The sequence below is a fragment of the Silurus meridionalis genome, chromosome 27, assembly GCF_014805685.1.
Source record: "Silurus meridionalis isolate SWU-2019-XX chromosome 27, ASM1480568v1, whole genome shotgun sequence".
Taxonomy (NCBI): domain Eukaryota; kingdom Metazoa; phylum Chordata; class Actinopteri; order Siluriformes; family Siluridae; genus Silurus; species Silurus meridionalis.
Genome location: NC_060910.1, coordinates 12278230 through 12292477, shown reverse-complemented (window position 1 = coordinate 12292477; position 14248 = coordinate 12278230). Strand labels below are relative to the sequence as shown.

The following is a 14248-nucleotide window of genomic DNA, read 5'->3' as shown; positions in this document are numbered from 1 at the left end:
GCCAGGAAATGAAAAAGCCACGCAATCACAAGAAATAGGTTGATGGGCTAAAAACGGTGCGCGATAAAAAGAAAAAAATATTGATCATGTCACCAAATAGAATAAAGTAACGAGGCTGGATTGAAAATTTAAGAAGTAGAAAATACAGATATTTGTGTAACAAATACAATGAGTGAAAGTAAAAAAGAAAAATCTACTTAAGTACAGTAACAAAGGATTTTATATTCATTAAATCCCACCTCTGTGCATTGCCATCTAGACAGCAAGTTAGAACAACTAGCAAACATGCAAAAATGTGTAAAACTTGGCATATCTGCTAGAAAGACATCTGACATGATTCTGCAAGTTAGTGGCGATGCCACGATGAGTCATTCGAGGTGTTTCGAGTAGCACGCTCGCATAAAGAGTGGAAGAACATCGCTGGAAGACTACGAGATCCCCGTTTTGACACCGTTGTGGAGATCCAGCTCGAATAGCAAAAAAGGGCTTCAAAAAAAGAAGATTTCCAGGACATAACGCAGAGAGAGCGCTGTACTTTCTTGTAAACGTTTTGATACCATTCGTAAAAGAGTCCTATTATATGCACATTATTGTATAGAACAATTGCAAAGTTTTGCTGATTTAGCTGCATTTTTTAGTAGCTTGCCCCTCCTCTTTTTTTCTACGTCACAACATGGTAAGTCAGTATTGTGTCGTCTTAAGACTGGAGCTTTTTTTTTTTCTGGTGAGGGAATCAACCATGCGCAGGAAGAAGGACGCGACCATGACATCATCACCGGGTTGGATTTGATCCTGACTCGGTCGGTCGGTCGGTCGGGCGTTTGGTTTGATGGTTGTTTGTTTGGATTGTTTATTATCGTGTGTATTTTTTATTTTTTATTTTATTATTCTTTTTGCGGTAGTTTCACTTTAAGGGCTCCGAATCGCCATATTACTGAGGGTTTGCGCGTTGAAGAGCGGCAGCAGCAGCAGCGATGCTTCCGCCGTTACACTGACATCCTCCGCGCTCTCAGTCGCGACACTGCGCCGCGCTTATTCTCTCTCTCTCTCTCTCTCTCTCTCTCTCTCTCTCTCTTCACTGTGAATGCTTTTCGACGCGTTTATTTCATTTCGGAATGAGTGTGTGTGAGAGTGTGTGAGCGCTGGAGTGAAAGCGGAGCGGTTAGTGTGACACCTGGGGCAGCTCTGACTGTCTACCCGTCGTGACTGAGAAGGTAGGGAGGGGAAGAGAAGGAAGAAGAAACACAGACCAAGGTGGAGGAAAACGAAAAGGAAAAAGAAAAGGCCGTTCCGCTGGAGGGTTTTGGAGTGTGAAGGGGATGTGTTCAAGGCAAGAGAGGATTCAAAAAGACGTCGACATCGTTGTACAGAGGTGCCAGGCGGAGAAGGGCTGCCTTTTCTCGGGTGAGTTTTCCACTATTTGTCCACCCAAACCAGTACATACACACTGACCTGCAGCTTTCACACCTTCTACACACAACCTCAGCCTGTTATTTATGACCATATCCGTGCAGCTAGAAGGCTGCGATCAAACGATCATAACGAGGCATAGGTACACCTCACCGTCCTCATGTTCAAGGTGGTCCTATAATGCGCTTAAAGACTAAAATAAAAGCGATTTGTGTCTAAATGTCTCCGTGTCCCGGGTAAACAGGCAGGAGTATGCTGTGTAAATATGAATTAGGTGAGATCTCCACTCGCTTCCTTAATATCCGATGACAGCGGAAACCCCTCGCCATGTTGCCATGGAGACTACACTTGTTGAGAGGGACCTTCCAGTCTGTGTGCATTTATAGACCCGTATATTTCCATAAGATGTGAGATTTCACATTGACCTGTTTGTTTTCCTTCTTTCTTTCTTTCTTTCTTTCTTTCTTTCTTTCTTTCTTTCTTTCTTTCTTTCTTTCTTTTTTCCAGATTTCCGATTCACTGACGCCACCTTCACGTTCACCTACTCCAAAGGATCGAAAAGGTAAATTACAGTCACTGTATTTCCAGTTTCGCATCTTTACACCAAATGTGCTGCATGGCTCCTTCACCTTCTGCAGCTTCTTCACAAACACATGGAGCACCACCTTCTCATTTAACAACATCTGAACCTTTCTTCTAAGAAAGATTGAAGCACAAATACACATTATGACATTAGAACATTATGAGCGGTGAAGTGAATAACACTGATTATCTCTTCATCATGGCACCTGCTAATGGGTGGAATTTATTAGGCAGCATGTGAACAGTTTGTCCTCAAAGTTGACGTGTTAGAAGCAGGAAAAATGGGTGAGCCAAATTGTGACGGCTAGACGACTGGGTCGGAGCAAGGTTCCCTGGTGGTCTAGTGGTTAGGATACGGTGGCCCGGGTTCGATCCCCGGTCAGGGAACCAACCCCAGCCACTCTTAGTGCCGGTCCCAAGCCCGGATAAATGGGGAGGGTTGCGTTAGGAAGGGCATCCAGCGTAAAAACATGCCAAATCAAACATGCGGAAGATCCGCTTTGGCGACCCCTAATGGGAGAAGCCGAAAGAAAGTAGACGACTGGGTCGGAGCATCTCCAAAACTGCAGCTCTTGTGGGATGTTCCCAATCTGCAGTGTCTATAAAATTGCTTCAAGGAAGGGACAGTGGTGAACCGGCGACAGGGTCCTGGTCTTCCATAGAAGAAGTTAATGCTGTTAATGCTTGACGTGTCAGGACTGTTTTGGCAGCAAAAGGGGTATTGACACAATATTAGGCAGGTTATGCCTGGTCGGTGTATCTCTATTATCTACACACACATACTGTGCATGCACACACACAAAGGAAATTCATTCCAAATGCTTTAACTTGGGATCCTACTCTGGGAATGCTGAGCGTCAGGTGGAAAAACACCATACCTTGGATGCCAGTCAAACACACACTAATTCACACCAGACTCATTTACACCAGCGCCAATTTAGAGTATGTTTAGTACTATCAGCAGTAACTACCGGAATGTTTTCGGAAGTTGGAGAAATCTTGACACTCCAGAGGAAACCCACATGGATACCAGGAGAATATGTGAAATTCCTGTATACAGTAATCCAAGCTCAGAAGTGAACCCTAGGTCATATGTGAAGCATATTGATGGCCAAGCAACATCAAAAACGCATGAATATACCGTTAGTCTGAATATTATAACACAAATACTGTTTAGGGGATAAAAAAGGCAGTTACTAGAGAAGATCTATGTCGCAAATATATTTATATATTTATAAATCTTTGTAAAACAGACCAGATATTTTGCTGCTGTAGTTTAAATGTATGTATCTTAGCCAATATAAACATTTACTTGTACCTACATTGTAATGAAACTCTGTATAGCATGAACGTCTTAGTCGACTTCTGTGCCTGACCTCGTGTTCTTTATTTGGTTAGTGGTGTGCACTTTTGCACTCTCTTCTGTCTCTTATGGACAACCTCAGAGCACTGGATTTATTTATTTATTTATTTATTTATTTATTTATTGCTCCTTTTAAACTAAGCTGGACTGGAAAATCTTGGACATTCCCTGATGTTTTTCAATTTGCAGTGACAATCTTTTCAACTCTGGTTCAGCAGGCTATTAACGATCACTGATCACCATTGCTCGGAAAAGACCAATCAATGATTACCATTACTCACAATGACCAACCACTGATCACCAGTGTTCACCATGACTAATCACTGATCCCTATTGCTCTGAAAAGACCAATTACTGATGACCATTGTTTACCATGACTAATCACTGATGACCATTGCTCTGAAAAAAACAATTACTGACCATCATTGTTCACCATAACTAATCACTGATCACCATTGTTCTGTAAAGACTAATCACTGATCACCATTGTTCTGTAAAGACTAATCACTGATCACCATTGTTCTCCATGAATAATCACTGATTACATTTTCTCTGAAACGACCAATCATTGAATACTATTGCTCTCCATGACCAATCTCTGTTTTTTTCAGATAAATTGTAATCACAGATTGGTCATGGAGAGCAGTGGTAATCAGTGATTGGTCATAGAGAACAATAGTGTTCAGTAATTGGTCTTTTCAGCGCAATGGTGATCAGTGATTGGTCATAGAGAACAATAGTGTTCAGTAATTGGTCTTTTCAGCGCAATGGTGATCAGTGATTGGTCATAGAGAACAATAGTGTTCAGTAATTGGTCTTTTCAGCTCAATGGTGATCAGTGATTGATTACAATTTCTATGAAAAGACCGATTTTTGATCACAATTGCTCTCTATGTCCTATCACTATTAACCATTTTTCTAAAAAGATCAGTCACTATACTATATGATCAAAGGTATTCTAGTGATAGCATGCAGTTATAAGGGGGAAAAAAACGTGAGAAGAATTGAAAACCACATTTTATCACGAACATGAAAATATATCACAAACAAATGTATCACTAGTGCCACACGTTTTTCAGCTAGCAAGAGGTACAACATTTAGAGTTTAGCGATTTAGAGTTTACAGTATGTAGATTTATATATCTAGTTTCTAACATTTCTCTGTTTGTATGCATCTTCTATACGGGTCTTCCTACTTTATTGAGACAAGAATGTAGCTTTACAATGCTAATGTACTACAACTGATATACATATATACATACTATTAGAGGATTAACAAAAAAGCTGAGTAGTTTGACGTAGCCCTTTATTTATACGTATAATTAAACATGATCAAAAACTAAACAAAACAAAAAAAATATTCATTAGTTATTGATAAATCTTGGGACGGTCTGCAAGGTATGGATGTTTTTTTTCTTTCTGGGTAACAAGTACACTTTGGCTGTCAGGTAAAACCTGATCCAGAGTCTTTCCCTCTGTCTAATGATGCATGTCACTTTGGAAAATACCCTGCAGTCTGTTGGTTCAGTCTGCCCATGTGGTTTCATAGCAACCGCTTTGTGTTGGGTTGGCAGCACATGTGGCTCCTCTTGTTATAGATTTAGAATCAGCCTAATTGTTTGAGTGTGGGAAACACTCAGCATAGATTAACTTTCATCGGTGCCGCCCATGCCCATGGTTAATACATGCATTATGTGTGCTCATGGCTGTATTTATTTATTTGGGTGCACCGCTCCAGTCTGTGAGGAGACGAGACTGCATTATAGTGTAGTCTTGATTTTCAAGGGGAGAGATTCCAAGATCCTAAAAAAAACCCAACACGAAAAAAAGAGAACAAGGCTTGCCTCTTAACATCCTTTTTTTTAGGCATGTACAGTTGGCCTTAAGCAATCATTAACCATTCTTCTCTTGGGAAAGCACCTTTCTATTTGCAGTGATGTGCAGTTTGAGGAAATTTCCCATATAAGATAATATTGCATGTAGATTCCTGAAGGTTTGTTCTATCTAAAAAAAATACACATTTCTTATACATTCTTATTCCGATAAATGCAGCCGATTCGGTGTAACCTGTGGGTTACCTGCAGTAACTCGAAATGTCCAGTTAGTGTACTATAATGCAGGGCATCGTTAACGTTTTGTAGACGGAGATTAAATAAACTCTGATGACCGCCTTATATTTATACATTTATTTCATGAAAATATATTTTTGAACATGTACAATAAGTGTTTGTCTATTCATCAGTGCTGTAAAACTTTCCTTTCACATGATGTATAGGCTGATGTGTTACTAAAATGTCGATGAAAATCATTTGATGGAAGATACCAGTCAAACTAATAACTGTATAATGAATAGAAGTTTGCTAATGATTTTTTTGTAACTAATAAAAAGAATCACGGACTTCCCGGATATGCTTCACAAACCCCACTGCTGAGAATCACTGCTATAAACAACTCGATAGTCATATTTGAATGAATGCTGAAACACCGTAGAGGAACATGACTCAAATGGCTAAAGCAGCCTATGAGACAGATGCTGTTAGATGTTAGCATTAAATGTTATTTTATAAATAAATAAAAATTCTTCCCATGGTTGATTTACATGGGGAAAAAATAATTCCAGTGTGAAAACAATTCTTTAAATTCACCTGGTCACATATTCCTTTCACCTTATCAAAGTGTATAATAATTATATTACATATGAATTCAGCTTTATGAGCTGGAACTCTGCCTCTGGCTTCTCCACTCTTAAAGATTTGCCTTAGTAAGGAACAGTTAGTTCATCCTCTACTGGGGAAGAAAAAAGATTTGGATTTTAAGAGATTACATGGGGGATATTGTGCCTTATTTAGCCTGTAACAGGTCTTAACCCTTTATTGCATTGTGTTGCCATATAGCAACAATAAATTGATCTCCAATTTTTTATCGGAATTAATACAAAACTGCTTTTTTTGTATGTAACTTGGAAAAGGGGGTCTTAACTTTATGGGGAAAAAAAAAAAACCCGACATGACAAGCAGTGTTGTGCAACGTTACTTTTAAAAGTAACGCGTTACAATATTGAGTTACTCCCCAAAAAAGTAACTAATTACGTTACTTAGTTACTTTTTATGGAAAGTAACGCGTTATATTACTTTTGGGTTACTTTTGCGTTACTTGTATCTCTTTCACGCCTTACAGGTGTAACAGGTGTAATATAGATAATTGGCATTAAGAAATAAGTTATATTAGGGCAAAAGACATGTGTGAGCTGAACACCGGTGATGTGGAGGGAGAACATACCTTTCGCTGTCATCTCATAAAACAATTCTGTAAATATGACCTCGTCCTCGTCTACATCATTCTCTGCTTCATCATCAGCTTAAAACATTACATACAAAGTTTGCGCTATTATCAGTGACCGTGGCAGTTTATTTTCCCACAAAGAGCAAATGAGCTGTGAATTTGCTCTCTGTCTCCGCTGTGATGGCATCGTACATGTGTCTCCCACGGAAAACTTTTATTCTGAGCAGTCAGTAGATCTGAGTGGTGGAGAGTCGGCAAAAGTTTTCTATATTTCTGTCTCCATTTCCATATATTCAACAATATACACACACACACACACACACACACACACACACACACACACACACACACACACACATCTGTAGTGCTGTGCTTGTGCATGCAGATGTTTTTTTTTTTGAAGTGGTATTTTTTGCAGTTGACAAGAGCTTTTCACCAACATATAATCTACACTTAACCATTAATCCTTTCTCCTTTTCCTCGACTATTTCAAAATAATAAGAATACTTCCATCACAGTAATGTAATTCTCTGGTTTGCCATCTCCGCTTTTGACCAGCTTCTGTTCCCGCTGCTCGCACGTATGAGTGCACGATTCTATGTGACTACGTTCATTTTAATTCACTATTTATTTTTTTCTGCAAAATAATTTAACTGAAAAGTAACTCGCATTACTTAAAAAAAAAAGTAACTCATATATTAATGTGTAAATTTATAAAGTAACGCGCTACTTTACTTGTTACTCCAGAAAAGTAATATTATTACGTAAACCACGTTACTTGTAACACGTTACCCCCAACACTGATGACAAGGAAATGCTGTTTACATCAGTCACATAAAAAATGCAAAGACAAGCAATAGTCAAATTATGGAATGCTGTGTCCATATAGGAATTTTTTTATTTAAATGAACAATACATTTCTTTGCAATTGTTTTGTTATATAAGTGATATTTGAATTACTTGAACTAATACAGCTAATGAACATTTGGTTCCTGCAGAGAGTTAAATTTACACAATCAATATTTAAAAAACCCAAATTACAAAAACCACAAAATACAAAACACACAAAATGCACTGTGTGATCAAACCTGTACATGTACAGTATATTATTGAAAAAGTGTACCGTCTGTATATATGCATGTGTGTGGATATATAATATATATTGCATAAATCATGATTCTTCCAGGAATAATGTGTTTCATTAAAGTTTGAACAGATTGCATGCTTATGAATGGGGGTGTGTGAACATGAGGACAAGAGTAGTGGGAATTGTGCATGTGTGTGTGTGGGTGGATGTGGAGGATTATTCTTGACTCTCCATCCTCCCTAAATGTCTGTTCATGTTTCAGACACATTTTTAATACTACAATGACTTTAGATTTGCAACTTGAATAGGCAGCAACGAAATCGCATTCACTCGTCGCATGCTCGGACACCGACTCTCGCGATGAAACTCGTAACGCTACAGTCTCGCAGTAAAAGAGACCAGTGAACAGTGCAGTCCAGAGTGTTCTCTTTTGTGCTTTCTGTTCATTTTAAGCCTAAATCGTAGGTGGTTAAACATGCTATCAAGAAACCTGGAAAGGATAGCGAAATGTTTTTTTTACTGAGGGGCAAAACAAGATTTGAAGAGAAAACAGTGTGAATCTTTGCACCCACTTTAAAGGGAAGTTAAACGTTATTGTATATGTAGTATCTGATTACAGGATTCCTTTGTAAGCCTGCCAAAAAACAATTTGCTAAGTAAAACTTTACATTTTAAGAAAGTTTTATGCATTTTCTTTATCCCGTATACAGTACAGTTCTGCATATAAAAAATACTTGTTCAGTACTCGTCAGTTTTAACACTCTTCACGAGTTCCGAAACAAATTATACATGTTATAATATATATATATTACTGATGTATCAAATCAAGCACCAAAATCTGCAATGATGCACACATCTGGCAATTAAAACCGTCCGTGTGGAAACATAGCAAAAGTGACTTTTAGTGTCCTGAATATTTACGTTATTTAAAACACCATAATTACTTTAAAACATTTACAAGTATATTTAGTGAATGTTCTATGCTTAGTATGGTTTCATTAATACTAAGCGTACATTTGCATAAAGCATCTATATTTGTCCATGCCCATGTTGATTAGAGCATTAAAAACTTATATATATATGAGAATAGTTTGCTAGTTAATTTTGTTTGTTGGTTTCTGGTTATTTTGGCATCTAAATCTAAAGCACAGTCGCTCAAGAGACTAGATTCCATTGACATCCTACTGGGTATAATTATCTCTGCTCTTTGGGTGGAAAAGATGGGCTTTTTCTCCTGGCTGATAAACAGAGCAACGTCTGATAGCTAATTTATAAAAAAAAAAGGGCAATTTGTGCTCTGCAGTCAGCTGCCCTATAACGCTGCATGAACAGCCATCCAAAAGCATGTGCCAGCTGGCTACTCGTGTTATGGAGGAGGCATGTGCTAACTAGACTGATAGCTGGGAATCAGCCACGACTAAATTGGGTAAAAATCACAAATGACTACACATGAACTAACAGGGTTCCTGAGATTCTTTGAGTTTATATGTACACAATTGCAAATACGTTCTGCTAGCACTGTGTATATAGGCTCTACCAGGACTAGGAACTTATTAATGTACCTACCTGAAGCTTCACTTCCCTGAGATGTCCCTTTAAGTGTCATCTATATTTTATTGTGTATTTTAAACTTGTACAATACTTGGCTCTGTGCTGGTTTTGAAGATGGTGTCTTTGGACTGAAGAATTCTGGTCATACGCTGTGACTAGGAAACCATCATACTGTAAAGACCCTGAGAGTCAAACAATTACTTAGACTGCAGTTTTTTATTTGTTATATTAATAAAGGTAAAAATCCTATTGTAGCCTCATGTTCCTGTTGTTGGTTCACACAAAGAGGTGATACAATACTATAATTCACCCGATTCCGCCTCAAGTTTTGTCATTTTGTGCATTCTGGGGTGCTTTTCTGTTCACTATATTTGCACAGAGTGACTATTTAAGTTACTGTAGATCACAGGAAGAAAGCTTAAACCAGTCTGTCCATTGTCCTCAGACTGCTCTCATGAATAAGATTCTTTCTCCTACAGTACTGCTGCTACTTTAATGATTCTTTTTGCAGCGTTTCGTGTGAACTCTAGAGTCTTTTACTCTGTTAAAATCTAAAAGATTTAGTATTTTGGAAATACTAATCCATCTTGCATGATAAACCATGTTCTGAGTCCCGAGACCAGATTTGTTCTTCATAATGATGCTTGATATGATGTGTGCATACTTTTATATCTATCTGCCTTTCTGCAGAATTTACCAATAGTTTGAGTTTTTTGTTCAGTCTGTGTTCAAAAGAGATTAGGTGTTAGTCATTTCCTGCTTTTTGCAAGCTGTCTCTGTCTCTCACATTGGTGATGTGGCCAGGGGCCTGGTTATGTCCTGCACTCAGTTGAAATGATAATGGGTCAGGTTAAAGTCAGTTAGATGAAGATGAATTCCTCTTGAGCCATCACGCATTAAATGAGCTGTCTAATATTGCTTCTTTCCCTGTGGTCATGCAAATTTTCAGATAAATACCTTGTTAAATATTAATTAAAAATAGAGGTGTCCAGGAAATCACTATATGTTTGCTCCAGCAGCACCGGTGCAGATAAGTCCGAATATGCGTAGTGGCCTGTAGTAGCTAGTCTGCTTTAATTAGGGCTACACCTAGACTGCATTCTCTGCAGGTCTGTAGGCTGAAAGATGGCCTTATTCACCAGTAACATTTTGTTTACTGATAGTGGATGTGATGGTGGAATAAATGAATTGAAAGATTCGAGTGTTTTCTCCATCACACGCTACACTTCATATATTTGCCTGCCTTTTTAATGACACATTAGTCGGGTTTGTTTCGCAAGAACGGAAAGTGAGTATTAAAAATATGTGAAAGATGTGAAATCTAAGCCCTGTATAATTACTGCTTTATATTGCAAGGATATGCAGTCAGCTTCAGAAGTATCGGCACCTTTCATGAAAACAAGTTAAAAAAAAACACATAAAGTGAGTAATATTTCAAGCTGAAAACGATGTCTGATTTTATTTGACCTGTGCATAATATGATGTGGTGTATAGATTTAAAATTATTGACACCCCCCTGTAGTGATATAACAGTATTATAATAACAGCACTAATCTTTTTTCCAGTATAAACACTTTCAGTGATTTTCTGTATTTAATACATACAGCAAATTTAGGGCCAATTGCTTGTTTGCCAAAATCAATGGCCATTGCTTGTTTATACATGATACAATACTACATCTAATTCATATTTCATCTATTCACAAATACATATACATGCACACACACACACACACACACACATGTGTATATATATATATATATATATATATATATATATATATATATATATACACATACAAATATATATATCTTTTTTCTTTTCAGATGTTTACCTGATGGTTTTGTTGATGTTTAGTGAACTTCAGAAGATTTTGTGGGTTGCCATTAAGTAGCAAGTAACCTGAGGACAGCAAGAAAACTTTTTCTCTTTATTGACATCCAAATCACTTACAATATAATACTTAGATTGCCTGGAATGTTACTTATTAAGCAGAAAGCATGATTTCCGATTGTCATTAAAAGAGCATAAATTCTAGATAGTCGGTACAGTGCTATGCAGGAAATTGGACATGTTAGAGAATTTATAACAGTTTTTCACTCTCTGCTGGAACAGTCCCAGACAGCCTCCTTTTAAAAAGAAAATATACTGGCTGGAAATCATTTCTTTTATTTCCTATGGACACAGTAACAGAGTTGGTAAGACAAAAATGAAATAGAAATTCTCATTAGTAAGTAATACCAAGTGATATCTTTTGTTTGCAATTTCACGGATGTCCATTGCTTGAAGGCGTTACCCATATTAACCATAGTATTGCACCTCGCTGCATTGTAGCGCGCTTTAGATAAATGCTGAATTGAATTCAGTCCTGTGTCCTCTGTGGCACGACCTCTTCAGTCAGCCAAATTTAAAATGACGAATGAACACAAAATGAGCACCGGCAGCTACTGGGGGTGGGTTGCCAAGGCTGCAGCATTAAGGCAACACAACAGGCAAGTAAAACTAGCCCAATATCAAAACTCGGACTCCATCATGCCCAATATAGAGCTCATAGACTGCTAAAAGTCACGACAACAAATTGTCACGTTACAGCTCTGCTCTGAAATTTTTTTTTAATCTCATTGCGAAAGCACTGAAACATAGTTTACGTCATGATTATGGTGAAATAAAATCAGATTTGCTAATCACTTAATGCATACAGTTGTTTTCAGCATTACACATGTGCAGAAATGGAATCGTTCAGTGTCAGAAAATGGAAAATTGAACCCGAATTGCAAATCAGGGTCTGGAATTGAAGCAGGAGCTCACGGTCATGTGTCAGTGAGTGAACTAGGTCTTTAAATGTCAAAGTTATTCAGAGAGGTAGTGCCATGCATTATAATCAGGAAGCTGATGGAGGGCTGTCTATGAAAACACTGTGGTGTGTAAGAGGAAGTGATATACTTCCTGCTGCACTCAATTTTTTAAAATTTTTTTGCTGTAGTTGTGCTACTTAACATTTTTACGGGAATTGTACTTGGTTTCTGTTGGTGAAATATGAATGATAAATACTAAAGCAGCGATTCGTTCGCTAATAAATAATGTATGGAGGATTTGTGTTTCTGACAAAGTCCAATCAATCTTCCCAGCTCTAGTGTCTTGTAAACACTAACGCTTGATGTTGCTTGGGAACGACCTCGGAAAAATAACGGCATTAGTCCGGTCCCAACACCGATCTATGGCTAGAGAAAGAAAGTGCGATTATCTCTGATGATGTTTGGCCTTTTGTGACAGTAAAAGTAAAGATTGACTGTGTTCTGCTTTTTCATATCTGGTTTGAAAATACGATAGACTTTAGGGGAAATGGCATGGCATATGAAACATGATAGTGTCTGATAGTGTTTACTTTCACTTTGCACTGACGTTTAGGTAAATTTGACCTGTGAATTCTTAACCCTTGGTCTCATGAGCCAATAAAAAACATGCAGGGGCTGTCATCTCTTTGGAGATGGAAAAAATGGAGCTGTTTGCTTTTAAAGCAATCACATCTATGCTAATTTACTTTTCTTTTGGTCCCTTGTCTTTTAGCATTTTTCAATAGCTTGTTAATGTTGGTGTTTTATTTCAGTAAGATCTTTCACTGTACTGGACATGTGACACCAAGATTGAGTTGTTTTTGAGTTGGAAGAAATTCCTCCTAAATTGTAGAGCAGAAGCAAATTATATTTGTTGTTATATAGAGGCTCTGAGTCTAAGCACCCACACCCCGACTAGCTTTAAACATCTCTTGAGGCAAACCTTAGAATTAGTTTTCCAGTGGACCAGAAACTGCTTTTCTTTAGGTTGGTAATCAGCTTAACCAGACCTCCTGAACTCTCGAACCTGACACAGTGTTTCTTCTCTATATATTTGTTTTTGTTTACAGGGCTTTCTTTTTGCTCTCCTAGCAAAGTTTAAACAAGCACAACATACTGTAGGTACAGACACAATTCCTACCGACAATAATATAAAAACAGTTAAACGCCACAGCGCAGGTCCGGTTCGTTCTGACTTGCTTGCCGGGCTCAGGGGAAGCATCACTGACTACGGCGCATATTTCATCAATGCTTTTTTATGGGTTCTTACTGAGCGCTAATTTCATCAAGTCCAATTTCGGTCGTGGTTATGATCCGTGGGACGCCTCAGGGCCATGCTTTATGGCTTCCACAGAAAACTGGAGCTGAGAACAGGGCTCCAGGAATAGGATCTTAGCACACCTCATAATTATGCTGCGATGTGATGGGTGTGTACAACACTTTCACAACTCTCAAAACTCCCTAATGAAACACTATTGGTGAAACACAACCTTTTCAGCATGGATCTGTGAGACAGAGCAGGTGACAAGACTTAATCAAGCCAGTTCGAGATTGAACATGATTTAATATAATTAATTATATAAATAATTGTTTTGCTTCAAAAGATATTTTTGCTGCTGGATAAATAATGTAGGTATGTTTAGATACATTTAGATACAACTATATATATATATATATATATATATATATATATATATATATATATATGCAACCAACCAGCCAAACAACTACATTTCCACACTGTTGTTTTGACACATTTACTGTGAGTTTCACACCTCCGGACTTCAATGTTTTGTGCTTTAGTTTTCAGTCACATACGCCGTTCAACAGCAGGACAAAACCATCTCCAAGACTCTGAGTGTTCATGGTGGCACATCTGCATTCCATAAGCAACCATCTAACCAATCTACATGTACTTCATGTACTTTAAAAAGAAATTCACAGATATGAAATGCTGAAATATTTTCTCAGCTAAATTTCATTTACACATTCTTAAAACTAGCTTTTTATTTATCTGTTGAATTCTTAAATCTGATTGGTTAGAAGGTAAAGCATTATTGAATCATCTAATGGTGCTATTGTCAGTATAATAACAACTCATTAAAAAAGGATTTGTATGGTGGATGCTTTACTTAAATA

General features: G+C 37.7%; 1 protein-coding gene across 2 annotated transcripts in view; it reads left to right on the top strand.

The window, feature by feature from the left end:
* The first annotated feature begins 231 nt into the window (after positions 1-231).
* The window catches only part of parp8 (poly (ADP-ribose) polymerase family, member 8), a 53003-nt gene continuing 38986 nt past the window's right edge, over positions 232-14248 (top strand). The window contains exons 1-2 of one of the 2 annotated variants that reach the window (XM_046841564.1): positions 232-1404; positions 1918-1972. In XM_046841564.1, the coding sequence (XP_046697520.1) occupies positions 1320-1404; positions 1918-1972 (140 nt within the window). In that variant the 5' untranslated portion in view covers positions 232-1319. The remainder of the gene's footprint in view (positions 1405-1917; positions 1973-14248) is intronic. The other variant, XM_046841565.1, reaches the window with a different exon arrangement.